This window comes from Ahaetulla prasina, chromosome 4 (assembly GCF_028640845.1).
Source record: "Ahaetulla prasina isolate Xishuangbanna chromosome 4, ASM2864084v1, whole genome shotgun sequence".
NCBI lineage: Eukaryota > Metazoa > Chordata > Lepidosauria > Squamata > Colubridae > Ahaetulla > Ahaetulla prasina.
In genome coordinates, this window is record NC_080542.1 from 47,781,767 (window position 1) to 47,797,530 (window position 15,764).

Consider the following 15,764-nt stretch of genomic DNA (forward strand, 5'->3'; position numbering starts at 1 on the left):
AAACTGAGAAAGCCAAAACAGGGAGAACAGAAAGAACATTGCAGAGGAAGAAAATAAGAGGAGATAGAATGGAGCATAACAGGGTGCCACTCACCTGCTCTTTTTTGCTGGTGTGGATCGTGAGACTTGGCTGTAGAGAGAATAAAAATTATTATTGAGCTGCCACTCACAGTTCATTCAAGTACTTTTATATAGAACATGGAACAACAGGCCCAGAATAATTATTGTGCCACAACTATTAAAGCCTGACTTTAAAGTTGCTAGTAAGTCAAATGTTAGTCTGTCTTTTGGCTTCGCATGTTCTGTGAATTTTTTCTCCCCAGCATTTGTTGATTAAGCAAATCATGCTTAATGTGAAACTCCAACCAATGCCTGAGATACATGCCTTGTATGATTATAGATTTTGTTATGTGCCTAAAGATGTCTGACTAAGAGAACGAGTAATCCTGCATATCACTTTAACTACGGAGATAAAAAAAAACCTAAGAATTACAGAAATGGCATAGGAACAATTACAATATCAAGGGGCAGGACACTGACTTGACTTCCTCCTCTTTCCTGTTTGCACCATTAATCTTGCAAAATATTGTACAAAATTAGTTATGGGGAAAACATTAAAGACAGAAAGGAAACTACCAACTAGAATGTTTTAAAACAAAAAGAAAAATTAGATGTGCATCAGATCCATTAAAGAAATCGCAAAATATCTTTAAAGGAAGATTTTCCACTGATGGAAATTTAAAAGGCAAACAACCCTCCATTCCCCACACATGTTACATTTACTCCCCATATTCAAGTATTCAACTGCTTCTCCTTTTATCAAGGAAAAACCTGGCGCAGAAAAAGCAGTAGGCAATGGAAGGAGGAAAGAATGGCTTTGTTGTTGTTGTTAGTTGTGAAGTCGTGTCCGACTCATTGCGACCCCATGGACAAGGTTCCTCCAGGCCTTCCTGTCCTCTACCATCCTCTGGAGTCCATTTAAACCCATGCCTACTGCTTCAGTGACTCCATCCAGCCACCTCATTCTCTGTCGTCCCCTTCTTCTTTTGCCCTCAATCGTTCCCAGCCTTAGGCTCTTCTCCAGTGAGTCCTTCCTTCTCATTAGGTGGTCAAAGTATTTCAGTTTCATCTTCAGGATCAGTCCTAAAGAGCAGTCAGGGTTGATCTCCTCTAGAACTGACTTGTTTGTTCGCCTTGCAGTCCAAGGGACTCAACAGGAGTCTTCTCCAGCACCAGAGTTCAAAGGCCTCAATTCTTTGGCGCTCAGCCTTTCTTATGGTCCAACTTTCACAGCCATACATTGCAATTGGGATGGCTACGTTGGCCCATTACAAGTTGTAAAGGATTTTTACCTGCCAGAAGAGCTGGTGCTTTTTCTGCGTGAAGGGGACCGGCGAGTCTTGCTGGCAGCTTTGTTTGAAGAGACCTTGGGGGCTGTCTTAGTCTTACTCTCTTTTTTCTTCTTTTCCACTGAAGCTAGTGGTTTCCTCAACAATGTTTCAAAGGAAGTAGTAATCTGATAGTGAAGACAGAAGGATTGAGATAATGCATGTTTCTTTATACACACACGTAGTATTGTAGTACAAAGGAAAACTTTCATTAGCACCTGGCCAATAAAAGATAAATTTCAGTTAAAGCATGGCATCCAAAGCTTGGAGTTAAATCTTCAAAAGGTTGATCCATACATACACGTAATTGGCTGGATTCACATCCTGGTGTAAGCTATGGTTTGCTTCATCTATAATGTTTTCAATAAATAATAATTCCTTGGTTTTAATATTGCACTGTAAACTGCTGTTTACCAAAACATGTAGGAACATGTAAGCCATTCATCACTATTTAGCAAACCATAGTTACTGCAATCTGTCTTGATACAATGCTATAAAGCCTTGTCAAAATATCTGCTGAAATGTATGAAGACGAAAAAAAAGGCAAATGAGATGGAACAGTTTAAGAATAAACTAATCCATATTAAGCAACCACAGTCAAACTGACAACAGTGATGTATTAATTAAACATTAAATTAGGGGCCAATATTTGAGAGCTTGTTAACCACTTCTGCAAAAGCATTTTATCCATGAAAGAGGTTGAGATAGAAAATAGTTCTTCAGATTAGGAATATTCCTCCCTCTTCTCTAAAGCCATATTAGCACATTAGTCAATCTTTTGGCCCTCTCAAGTAATGGAAGGCTGAACCGCATTCTACTGTATTATTTTTCTCTTCCTTGTAAGAGGAGGTTGAAAGGAAGACTCGGAACAAAGCATACAGGGGCAAAGAGCTGGAGACTTCAAGAATTCCTGTGATTAAAAACATTCATGAAAACCTAATGGGGAAACCTTATTTTTCAGGACAGCAGAATCAGTTTTAAGTTTTAGTTCACTTGTTATAATAAAGCAGTTACTGGAGTTAGAAAACCAGAGAGTGGAAAGTTCTTTGAAGATAATTTATCCAAGGAATCTTTTTAGGAAGAGAACCACTTCACGCATGGATGAGAAAGCCTCACCTGAGTATCTTTATCTTTGGTTTGTGTGATCGTTTTGGGGATGACGACTTTTGGAGGGGCCGGCTTTCGAAGCGGTGTCAAACGTCGCATGAGCATCTTATTACACTGTCCAATTCAAAATAAGTATCAGTTCCAAAGTGAAAAATAATATAATAATAACTCTGCTACTTGATTTCAGTTTCTAGGATTGTCTCTGTCTCTACCTTTCTCATGATGGTTAATGTATACTGAGGGTAAAGACAACATTGCATTGTTTATTTCTTTAATTTATTATCCTTCCTTTTGTTCAGGAGCTCAAAGCAACATATAGAGCCACCTATCTACCACTACCACCACCGTTGCTGGTTTTCTCAGAGCAATTTTGCAAAGTCAGTTGGGCTGAGAGAGAATTCTGCCCAAAGTCACCCAGTAAGCATTCAAGACTTAACCTGGAATATTCCCCAAAACATTGTTTTTCAGATTTGGCAACTTAAAGATTTGTGGACTTCAACTCCCAGAATTCCATAGCCAGTAATTCTGATTTGATCCAGACATCTTAAATTTGCCAGGTTTGAAAAACACTGCCCTAGATTATGTGTACAAATTTGGTCATCGAAAGGAATTCCACTATGAATTCGTCTACAAATAAATTTGGAAATATTCCCAGCAGACTTTACAGTGGCATGAAACTAGCAATGTTACTCAGTCAATCTACATCCATTTCCCTTTCCCCAAAGAAAAACATTCCTGCCTCCTGAAAGTCGGTAGAAATATATTATAAAAAAGTTAACATTTTTGGAAATAATTTAATATACTTTAAGGAATCAACACATTAAAGTAGCTGCATCTTTAAAATGACTTACTAAAGCCATTGTCCTTTTTATAGGCTTTCATTTTTTTAAAAAAAATGAGAAAATGTGGCTACTTTAAAGAGGTACTACAGTATACTTACGGTCCAGCACATTTAAATTTTGTAGCATCCATAGACCCAGAACAAATAAAATATGTAATATTTAATAGCCATTGTTATGCTTATGTATCACAGAATCTTAAAAGATTATGAGGTATAACCTAAGTAAAGGTTTGAAATCGGCCAATGTCATAGAGATATGACTAATAAACGGATGCCTTCCTATAAACCTTTTCATAGTAACGTGAGAAAACAAGGCTTGTGATACATCTCAATAAACTTCCTGTGCCTGTTTATGCTTAAACATATTCAAACATCTAAATCATTTATGCAAAATACTTCCAGTATTGCTTGCAGGGGCATGCATAAGAGCACCAACGTGCCTATCGTTCCTGTCCTAATGTTCCCTTTGATTGTATCCAATTTCATATAGTTATTACATACTTATGCTTATATATATGCTTATATATTATATAGTTATTTCATCCCTTATGCTTATATATACTGTTGTGACAAATAAATAAATAAAATAAAAATAAATAAAATAAACACAAGCAAAAGACTTTTCTGCTTTCTGGAGACATCTGATTGGTTACGATGAGAAGGTCATGTGAAACTAAATTTAGGATGACTCTTTCAAAACTCTAAATGTTTATGTAAACCTGAATGTTTCTGCAAGCATATCCAGATAAGAATTAAATGAAACAGCATTTAATTTGTTCAAGGTTCTTTTTACTTTTACTTTTACCTAAATTTGCCCTAAAGTTCAGTATTGATAACTGCAGTTGGTGTCTGTGAGCATTTTTTTTTATTGACTACACTGATCCATCTGATATGATTTCTTTAATTGTAAGGACACTGTGATGCCATTCATTGCTATAGAATAGCAGTCCTCAAAGCATATGTATTGACAATGTATGGACCTATTAACAACACTGTCAGCAGAAAGCTGACAGCTCAAGTTCCTGATCCAAGAACTGTAGAACAGGGTGAGCTCCTGTTGTTACCCCAGTTCCTGCCTGGTTCGAAAACATGCTAATTTGAGTAGATAAATAGGTACCACTTCAATGGGAAGATAACAATGTTCAATGCACCTTGGTGTATAAACATGCTGACCACATGGCCATGAAAATGTCTTCAGACAACACTGGCTCTTTCAGCTAAGAAATGGAGATAAGAACTGCCCCCTAGAGTCAGACATGAGTGGACTGGGGAAACCTTTACCTTACCTGCAATCATATTGCAGAGATCATGATTCTCACCTGAATTGCTTTATCAGATGTTTGAGGCAAAGTAATTCTGGGAACCAGTGGCCTATGGGAATTAAAAGAAGGCAATCCATGAAATCATGACCTCTGTCCACTTTCTGTACAATAAATTGAACTCTTTCAAGAATAACTCAATAAAGTACGGTAAGTAAATACCTTGCTGAGAAAAGTAATAGATGTTTCAGACTTCCAAGACTCAGAATACCCTATTGAGGCAGTCCTAATTATGAATGTTGGACAACTGGACCTAGTCAAATTTAATCTCCAGCAGGCTTGTAATAAATAGGCAATCCTCCATTCCCAATTTCTTCCTTTCCCCACATTAACAGAGACGGTGGAATTCAATTTTTTTACTACTGGTTCTGTGGGCGTGGCTTGGTGGGCGTGATATGGCTTGGTGGGCGGGATAGGGAAAGGATACTGCAAAATCTCCATTCCCACCCCACTCCAAGGGAAGGATACTGCAAAATCCCCATTCCCTCCCTACTCCTGGGGGGAAAGATATTGCAAAATCTCCATTCTCACCCCACTCTGGGGCCAGCCAGAGGTGGTATTTGCCAGTTCTTCGAACTACTCAAATTTCCGCTACTGGTTCTCCAGAACCCATCAGAACCTGCTGAATAGCACCCCTGCTCTAAGTGGACATAAAAGCAGAGCTATATGTTGGGAGGCTGGAGGTGAAACAGATGTTAAGTTGTGACCCTGAAGTCTTTAAGGGAATCTCCGAGAGCTAAAATAAAATAATCCTAAATCTTTTTTTGAAGATTTTAACCTATGGTCAGGACCAATTGGTAGGGGTCAGGACCAGTTGGTAGGGAAAAAATTCATCCTCTGAGAGGATGTATATACTGTATGTATATATTAATTTTTGTAGTTTTGTCGGTCTTGGCATATTTGGGTCTTTTCCCATGTAAGGTTGAGAGTATCTTGGCAATGTTTTGATGAGGTCTCACTCATCATTTTCATATGTACGTATATATTGTATATAGATATTGAGATGTGCAACATGCTTCTCTATAATACAGGTTATCGTAAAATTATGGTACCAAAAGATGTTAATTTTCAATGATGCTTTTGTTTTGTTACAATACATCCTAAAGGAGGACTTCACATAAGTTTAATGAAGCTAATTTGTACAGTTTTCCAAACTCAAAAAACATTATATTCTGAGGATTTTTTTGTAAATCCCTGTCTATAAAAAGTGACTCACATTTGGTTTTAATTTCTATGCCAATCTGTCAACAGGAATTTCTAGTTTCAAATACATAACATTGTGGAATTCATCTAGTAACCCAACTCTAGTTTTATGTCAAGGGGAGACAAAGAAGCAGAGGGTGCTAACAGGATTCCCATGATACCAGTCAATTTTGTGATCTCAATCAGAATGTTGCAGAGATGGGAAAGAGGCTTTATAATTTGAAGTCAAAAGTCCTATTAATACAAGTGATATTTTATGTCTCACGTTACTATTATGTCCCTCAGGTGACATAATAGTGAATATAAATTCTATTTCATGTATCAGTATTTTTCTACATTTGAGATTATAGTTCCTATAATTTCCACCCGAAACCATTATTGGATAGATTGTTGTATTCAACTGCAATAATGTAGCACTCCATACAATTGATAAAGAGAGTTCAAGGATGAAAGTGTGCTTGCTTATTAATTAGTCTGTTAAAGTATATTCCACCTTTCCTCAATAATTTACAGTGTCTTACAAGGCGGGTTCTGTTCATTCTATTACCACAGCAACAGCAATGAGATATGATGGGTTGAAATAGTGTGGCTAACCAACTGTGTTTCCATACTTGAGACTGGATTTGAACCTGAATCTTCCCACTGCCACTAGGCGTTGATGACAGGGAAGACTCCTAGTCCAAAGCCCTGCTTTGACAGGGGCCCAGGGCTCCCCATTTCTAACATTTACTTGAAGCCACTGGACAAGATCATCAGACATCATGTGAAGCATTGTAGGTCTTGTCTCAATGTCTACAAGGGACTGAATAGAAAAGAAGAAGCTTTCACCTCAGCAAGACTGGAGTGGCTTTGGATTTTAGGGAATCCTAGATCCATCTTTTCTGGATAAGTGAACAATTTTGGGGTCCTCCGAGACTTTTGACTCCTCTTTGAAGAATTGATGACATGATTAGGAAAACTTTTGCACTTCAACTTGTGTGCCTGTTGCTTTTTTCCTGTACTGGGAAGTTCTGCTCATGGTCAGTCATGTCTTAATCTCCTCCCATGTGGATTATTGCAATGTGCTGTACATGGGCTGCCCTTGAAGAGAATCCAGAAGTGCTTCTGGTTTGATGTCGCAGCAAGATTGGACACGAGCAGCGGGGTTCTGCGAACTCGCGTTAAATCCTCCTCATTGGAGGGGCCCCCCAAGGGGCTAAAGTCCCTGTAGGAGGGGCATTCTGCACATCGCAGAGAGTGGCAGCTCTCCAGCTGGACCCAGGAATACCCTTCCATCCAATGACGAAAAGGAGAGGCAGTCATTATGGCTGCCATGAAGCTGGGGCAGCCAAAGAAACAAAGAATGTGCTAGAGTGGTGTAGATAAACAATGATTAGAACTGGGTGAGATGATTCTTATTTTTACTTAGAACCTAACTCCAGAGAAAATAAACCCTTTGAAACTCTTTGAAATGCTTGTCAAAGTGGGGAATAATTACAGAGAGAAAAATTATAGACCCGAAAGAAAAAGAACCAAAGGTAGAGCGCAAAATCTTTAAAATATAGAAAGTTTGGATTTTTAAACTTTACTGGCAATATTTTGATAAGGCATTTTAAAATGCTGGAATTATTTGTCTGAATATTGACTATTTGCAAAAAACTGAAATAATTATCTGTCAGATTTTGTGCAACGTTGAAATTTAAGCTCAAGGTGCCATCTACTCGTGAATGGAATATATACTAAACTCCTACAACCTTGGAAAGTACTGATAAGACAAATGGGAAAAAAAGTGAAAATAAATAACACCTGGAGGACTGCTGGGCTATCTACCTTTCTATATCTGTCTACTTCATGGTTATTAGAGGTTTAACTGTGAGATTATGGAAGACATCTAAAGAAAGCAACTTTTAAAAGCCAGGATCTATGACTGAACTTACAGAGTGGACGTAAAGAGACATTTGGAAATCTTCCAGGATTACCTAAATGGAACTTATTGATTAACTGTGGGACACAAAGAACCTGGGGTGAAATGCTACTGGTTTGGGCCAGTTTGCCCTAACCAGTAGTAAAAAATGCTACTGGTTCACTGAACCGGTAGTAAAAAAATGTTAAAAAAAAGTTCTGACAATCAGCTGAGCGATGAGCAATCATCGGAACTTCTTCTTCTTCTTCTTCTTTTTTAAACTTTTTAAGTTTAAGGTTAGAAAGGGAATGCTGTTTAATATAAGACAGGCTTTAATGAGAGCTAGAATAGAGGCAGAAATAAGATTAAGGGGGAATATTATTATACATATTTTTATATAATATACTAAAAGTAATAGCTAGATGTAACGATCGGATGTTGAAAGATGGTATCACTATGTACATTTAAATAATATTGTAATTGTTATTACAATGGTGCACAAAACACTGAACAACTAAACTTTTAAGGAACACACTCTAATACAAATATGTATAATAACACAACAATTACATGATTAATATAACAAATATTATTTATATTATTATTTGTGTTTAAATGAATGGTATCCAGATGCCTTACTGTTCATATAATGATACTGATGTATATTGAGAGAGAGAGAGAGAGAGAGAGAGAGAGAGAGAATCCAGAAGCCACAGCTAGTAAAGAATATAATGATGCCAGCATTTATGAATGTTACAACTTGTTGCAGCTCCACAAACTGTATTAGCTTCCAGGTACTTCTGGGTGCACTCAAAGTACTATTTGTCACTTATAAAAGTTCTCTATGGCATAAGGCCAACTTTATTGCAAAACTGGCCCTTCCTGATTGTCCTTAGCCATTCTATTAGATTGTAGAGAACTTTATTGCAAAACTGGCCCTTCCTGATTGTCCTTAGCCATTCTATTAGATTGTAGAGAACCAAGGAGAAGACCTTTAGGGAAATAGGCAAGAAAAGTTATCTAACAAAAAGGACTGAAATGTTGCATAAATCCTAGGAAATACAGTAAGATTGTATTTGGAATACACTCTGATAGGCTTCTTCCTGATTACTGAGATATAATAGAGAGGGAAAGTAAAGCATAATTAGTTTGCAAGTTTCTATTGTTATAGCCTATCTCAATAAAATATAGTTCTAGGATTCCTTCTTAGTCTGGTCTACCCTGAAGGCTGGCATAATTTTAGAAGGAGAACATGCTGTGGATCCCATCAATAAAGAAGGTCATCTTGCAGAACCCAGGAAGTGAGTCTTTAAGGTGGTTGTCCTTGCCTATAGAACACTGTTTCCTAGGAGATTAGATCGATCCCTATCCTACTGGCCTTTTGAAAGGGCCTTTAGACATGGATGTGTGCTCACCTTGCACAATAATCTGAGAGTCAGTTTAGAAATCTATGGTGTCCTTTTTGTTTTAACTAGTTTTGCTCTCAGTTGCTGCATGTGCTGAGAATGTCAGCATCCCAACACAACTCCAGACGAAGGCTCAAACTACTATTTTTGAGATTGGCTGTAATAGCATAAACCTGCAAGTCTAATCGCACTGTACCTCCTCCTTTTACCTATATGGAGTATAAAGAAGAGGCATCTGCCTGAGCTGCTTGTAAATGTTTCTCACTGTTCTGGATTTAATAAAAAATGTTTTAGCTTCTTTTGCCTAGATAATGATTCCTGCATATACAGTGGTGGGATTCAGCCAGTTCACACCACTTCGGGAGGACCGGTTGTTAAATTTCTGAGCAGTTTGGCAAACTGATTGTGGAAGAAATCATTAGGGCAAAGAACTGGTTGTTAAATTACTTGAATCCCATCACTGTGCATATATCTGTCCAGGCCATCTTCCTTATTCTGTGTGTATGCCTTCATTTTATATTATGTTTTGTATGGTTTTATATGTAAATTATCCAGAGTTGCTATTGATGAGCAGCCATATAAATCAATGAATAAACTATCCAAACTGAAACCAATTTTCATAATGAACAAGCAACTACATACTAAGGATGCTAACAAAGAATCAGCATCTTCAACCAACCTTTTGCAAACATTATCATCTTAATTGACAAGATGCTTGTATGCTGTCTCACATGTAATCCACCTCTGCATAAGTACCTCCCCTTCCTTTCTTATCCCAATTGAAATCCTCTACCCAACCTTTTGATTGCATCTAATGAAATAAGTTGCTGCTCTTAAAATATGTATCTTTTAATAAAATTGATAAGTTTGAAAATGTGCTACTAGATTGCTTCTGATTTCTGGGCATCACTGGGAAGCCAACTTAACTCAAAACTTATCTGTCCAGGCCATCTTCCTTATTCTGTGTGTATGCCTTCATTTTATATTATGTTTTGTATGGTTTTATATGTAAATTATCCAGAGTTGCTATTGATGAGCAGCCATATAAATCAATGAATAAACTATCCAAACTGAAACCAATTTTCATAATGAACAAGCAACTACATACTAAGGATGCTAACAAAGAATCAGCATCTTCAACCAACCTTTTGCAAACATTATCATCTTAATTGACAAGATGCTTGTATGCTGTCTCACATGTAATCCACCTCTGCATAAGTACCTCCCCTTCCTTTCTTATCCCAATTGAAATCCTCTACCCAACCTTTTGATTGCATCTAATGAAATAAGTTGCTGCTCTTAAAATATGTATCTTTTAATAAAATTGATAAGTTTGAAAATGTGCTACTAGATTGCTTCTGATTTCTGGGCATCACTGGGAAGCCAACTTAACTGAAAACTTATTTGTTTGCATGCTTACTTGGTATGTTGATAATAAGTTTTGGGAATAGGAGTAGAGCTTTCACTTTTAGCAGCAGATTTCCTTCTGGGTTTCAGTGATGATGTTTCAAATTGATAAGGCTCCTTCTCCTTGGTTATATCCGAGAAAACCTTACTTCTCTTTATATCTTGGATTTTGCTGTCTCTTTTCTCAAACTGAGTGCTAATGTAAGAGAGGAACAAATCATTTTTCAGAGGGGGCAATAATATATTAAGAAATGCATAAAGAAAAATATAAATAAATATTAAACAAGTAACTTATACTTTAAAATGTTCCTTCTCAAGTTGTTTTGGTATTCTTTTCAAAACATTGAAAGTGATGTTCAATGTGATCAATGTGAAAGTGATTTAATATCATCCAATGTTGAATTTTTTGCTTCACCTAGGCTTCTTATCTGAGAAAGAGTTTAAATATGATATATGCATTCATCTATCCATTTACTGCAGGTTTTCAAATTCAATTGTATTTTAGGACTGAGCTTTAAAAAAATAATAATGAAAGAGCAATATTCTACCTGACTCTTAAACAGAGGAGAAAAACAAAAATGTACTTCAATAAATTTCCTAAAACCAGAAGAGACAGCATGCAGTTCTACAAATTTTGTTGAATTGTATCTCTCAGATTCCCTCCACCCTGGCTATGTTGGCTAAAACAGTGTGACTGAACTTTAACCGTATGCCTTAGAGATACAAAACATGCTTTATGTGGACAGTTCCAAACTCACTCCCTGCATTTCTATGTGCTAAACTAGGCTAGTGTTAAACTTAAGTCAGGTGGTTTTCTTTTGGTGCTTTAGCATCTCATGTGAATACAATCCTGGACTCTAGCTGAATTGCTACAGTACATTAGACAAATGATTCAGGAACCAAGTTAAATATGTTCTGTAAAAAAATCTTTACTAAATCATTACCAGAAAATATGAAGTATTTTCATGAATACTTAATGAAATATTTTGAAACAAGATTAAGTTTGGATGAATACATTAAAATGGGAGGTTGTACTGAAAACTTGAGTTCAAGTTCTCCCTCAGCTGTGGAAATTAATTTAACAATTTTCTCTCAGCCAATTTTTGTTATTCCACATACAGTATCTTCTAGAGCACAGGTGTCAAACTCACAGCATCACATTGCTGTCATGTGACATTTTGCAACATTTTTTCTCTTCGTGGAGCTGAGGTGGGTGTAGCCTGCACATAATGCATCTGGCCTGCAGACCGCCAAATTGACACCCCTGTTCTAGAGCATGGTTGGCTGGGGAATTCTGGGAGTTGAAGTCCATACATCTTAGCCCATACGTTTATGAGATTGGTAAACACTTTTCTGGAGAAGAGATGGGATATAAACCATATAATCTCTCTCTCTCTTCCCTCTCTTCCCCCCACAACTCATTTATCCATCTATTATGGGGAAAAAACCCTGAAAATATAAGTAATCACTTTTCAAAAGATCATCAGCCAGAGTGGCAAGTGGCAAGACATCTTGATTATTGCACTGACTATCCACCTGACTACTAAGGTCCATGAGACAGCAGCAGAGAATTAAATAATTCTTTAATTTTGCTTTTTGCTTGTCCCTCTGCTTGTCTATGACGTTGCTAATCTCAGATTACTTCTGTTTGTTTTTGTTCTCAAGCACACATGCACAGTTTTTACTTTCAGATTCTCTTTCTGACAGGGTATAGTTAGCTTAGGCTTTACTTATTTCTATCAAATACTTTCTTAATTTAATCCCCCTTCTGTTACACTTATAAAATCTCTCTTATTACAGTAACGATCAGTTAGATTTTCCATTCAGGATTTCTCATATACATCCACAAATGCCTTTCTTTCTTCTTAGCAATCAGATATTAAGGCTAAAATCTTAATTCTGCAATGCCAAAGGATTACTTACATATCAAATTTGGATTCTAGGGCAACTGGTCCGCCCTGTTCATCCAGCCTTCCTGGAAAAGAAATAGGCAGGTAATCAATAAAAGAGGGTGTGGCTGGCTTATCATCAGGGATCCTTATTTGTTCCTCAGGAAAATATGTGAAAGCTGGAGGTTCAATGTCCCTGACTTGCTCAGTTAAATCCTGTAGTTTGCTACTTTCATCTAGATCACTTATATCTGAGCGCTTTCCCTCTTCATCTGGCTCACTCAGTTCTTGAAGTTGTCTTTCTTCACTCTGCTCGCTCAGTTCTTGAAGCTGGCTTTCTTCACCCTGCTCGCTCAGTTCTTGAAGTTGTCTTTCTTCATCTTGCTCACTCAGTTCTTGAAGTTGGCTTTCTTCACCCTGCTCTATTAGTTCTTGAAGTTGGCTTTCTTCACCTTGCTCGCTCAGTTCTTGAAGTTGTCTTTCTTCACCCTGCTCTCTCAGTTCTTGAAGTTGGCTTTCTTCACCCTGCTCACTCAGTTCTTGAAGTTGGCTTTCTTCAACCTGCTCTCTCAGTTCTTGAAGTTGGCTTTCTTCACCCTGCTCGCTCAGTTCTTGAAGTTGGCTTTCTTCAACCTCCTCGCTCAGTTTTTGAAGTTGATTCTCTTCACTCAGTTTTCTTAGCTCTTGAGGTTGGTTCTCTTCCTCTTGCTCTGTTAGCTTTTGAGTAGGGCTGTCACTGAGTGGCTCATCTGGGCCTTGGTTTTCATTTTCCTCAGTTTGTTCATTTGGGCCTTGGAGATGGATGATCTCTTCAGCCTGTTCATTTATGTCTTCGACTGTGTTGTTATCAGGTTGTTCATCGGGGCCCTTGGGCATGATGTTTTCAGCCTGCACAATCTCATTTTTGGATTCTCTATGAACAAGAAAGCACAGGTACAGAAGAAAACATAATAAATACATAACAACAAAGGTATCCTTGATCCTCTTATAGGAAATGAAAATAAATAAATAGGTACAAATAAATGAATTGGAAAAAACATGGTTTAGAAATGCATAGGATGCTTCAGTTATTTTTTAAATTAATTATTAGAGTATTTATTCATTCCTTTAGAGTAACAGCTCAACAACTTTAACAACTCAAGGTGGCTTACAAAAATACAATTTAAAAAAAAGGAAACAATTAAAATAAAACCTAAATATTATCAAAGCTAAAGTACAATACATTTGCAATTTAAAATGTTAAATACAAAGACAGATAAACTGAAATTAAAGATCTGGGTTTTTTAAAAAGTACAATTTGAATGTTTTCTACAAATTGTTTGTTTATTCCAGAATATGGGTCTTGAACTGAGAAGGCAGAATTGATTTATTTATATATCTATTACGTGCGTAGGATGGATGGATGGATGGATGGATGAATGGATAGATAGATAGACAGACAGATGATCTGTCTATCCATCCACCCACCCACCCACCCACCCACCCACCCATCCATCCATCCATCCATCCATCCATCCATCCATCCATCCATCCATCCATCTATCTATCTATCTATCTAGCCAGCCAGCCAGCCAGCCAGCCAGCCAGCCAGCCAGCCAGCCAGCCAGCCAGCCAGCCAGCCAGCCAGCCAGCCTACACACATAATAGATATGTAAATAAATATGTAGATATAAAATAAAATTAACTGTGAGAGAGATCTAGATGTCCTAGTGGACAACCACTTAAATACCCTTACTCAGCAGAGGGAATAGTATCAAGATCATATGAAATGTTAGTACCACTTTGTACTGCACTGTAAGACTACACTTGGAATACTCTGTCCATTTCACCACAATGCTAAAAAGATGTTGGGACTCTAGAAAGAGTACAGAGAAGAGCAACAAAGATACTTAGGGGACTGGAGGCTAAAATGCATGATAAATGGTTGCAGGAATGCAGGTATGTCTAAGCCTAATGAAGAGAAGGATTAGGGGTGACATGAATAGCAGATTTCCATATTTGAGGGCTGTCACAGAGAAGAGAGAGTTGACCTACTCTCCAAATCATCTGAGGGCAGGACAAGAAGTAATGGATGAAAAATGATCAAAGAGAGATCCAACAAAGAAATTATGGAGAAACTTCCTGACAGTGAGAACAATTAATCAATAAAATTTATTTATTTATTTATTTATTTATTTGATTTCTATACCGCCCTTCTCCCGAAGGACTCAGGGCGGTGTACAGGCAAAAGTAAAACAGACAGTACAATATATAATTTAAAATGCAATTAAAAAACTTATTTTAAAATTTGGCCTGAAAATTAAAATACAGTGAGCTAAAACCCCATTTGAAATTAGTAATAAGAATGTTAAAAATTTGATAAAATGGCTTGCCTCCAGAGGTTTGAGGTAACAGGCCTATCAAAAGCATCCCAGTGTTTCTCTCATATAACTTTCCCATAGGGTACTCTACATATGGACAGAAGAACTTGCTCCATCTGGCTCCAATCTTTAAATACAAGGAAGGATGGACATCTTCCTTGAAATAACTTCCTAGCAACTGTTCCCATGAAGAATAACTTCTAGTTAGTCAGCAACTTTCGGTCAATGAAAAAAATGATAGGGATAGTGGCAAGCAAGGTAGAGTAAAATCCCTCTGTATTGATTTATTCAGATCAGCTATAAAATGACTTGAATCTTGGACTTCAATTGGCAAACCTAATTAAGAGTCTGTACTTTCGAGAAACTTCTTAATCACCTGGGCAAAATTTAGATTACCTGCCAAGTTCTTGCTCCATTTTTCAGGAATTGTAAGTGAGGTTCACTCTTTCCATAAGAGCACAGGTGCAAATGTCAAGAAGATTGCATAAAGATCCTTGCTGGAAGAGGAAAAGAAATAATGCTAATAACCAATTACACAGAGACATGCCCTCCCAGCTGAGGAAAAAGAACGTGAAAAGACGCCAAAAGCACCTTGCTCTTTTTCTAACCCCTTCCTTGTATGACTCACTTATGATGCTCTAGGGACCAGCAGTACAGTTGGCAATGCCAGAGGACCTGGGATGAAATAGCCAGGCTGGGAGAAGGGGCAGCTAGAATCACAAACATAAAGAAGGACAATAGTTCAGGACTTCCATTTTTTCAGCTGAACCACAGAAACAGCTGAGGTTTTAGATCTGCTGAGAGGAGGGCTTCAGTTGTTAGGAGAGGGGGAAATGATTCTCAGATGAATTAAAGAATCATCTCTTCCCTTTGCCAGGATCTTCTACCTCTGCCTGGATAGCAATTGTTGTATGAGAAGTTCCAGCCTGATGATGTCACAGAGCAGCTGGTGATCCAAACAA

At 37.5% G+C, this 15,764-nt stretch overlaps 1 protein-coding gene across 1 annotated transcript in view; it reads right to left on the minus strand.

The window, feature by feature from the left end:
- LOC131198189 (interaptin-like) overlaps positions 1 to 15,218 on the minus strand; it is a 31,027-nt gene extending 15,809 nt beyond the window's left edge. The window contains exons 1-7 of the mRNA XM_058182689.1: positions 15,199 to 15,218; positions 12,477 to 13,355; positions 10,567 to 10,749; positions 4,656 to 4,707; positions 2,505 to 2,609; positions 1,353 to 1,516; positions 95 to 130 (exon numbers count right to left, since the gene is read on the minus strand). Coding sequence (XP_058038672.1) covers positions 95 to 130; positions 1,353 to 1,516; positions 2,505 to 2,609; positions 4,656 to 4,707; positions 10,567 to 10,749; positions 12,477 to 13,355; positions 15,199 to 15,218 — 1,439 coding nt within the window. The remainder of the gene's footprint in view (positions 1 to 94; positions 131 to 1,352; positions 1,517 to 2,504; positions 2,610 to 4,655; positions 4,708 to 10,566; positions 10,750 to 12,476; positions 13,356 to 15,198) is intronic.
- Positions 15,219 to 15,764: the final 546 nt, after the last annotated feature.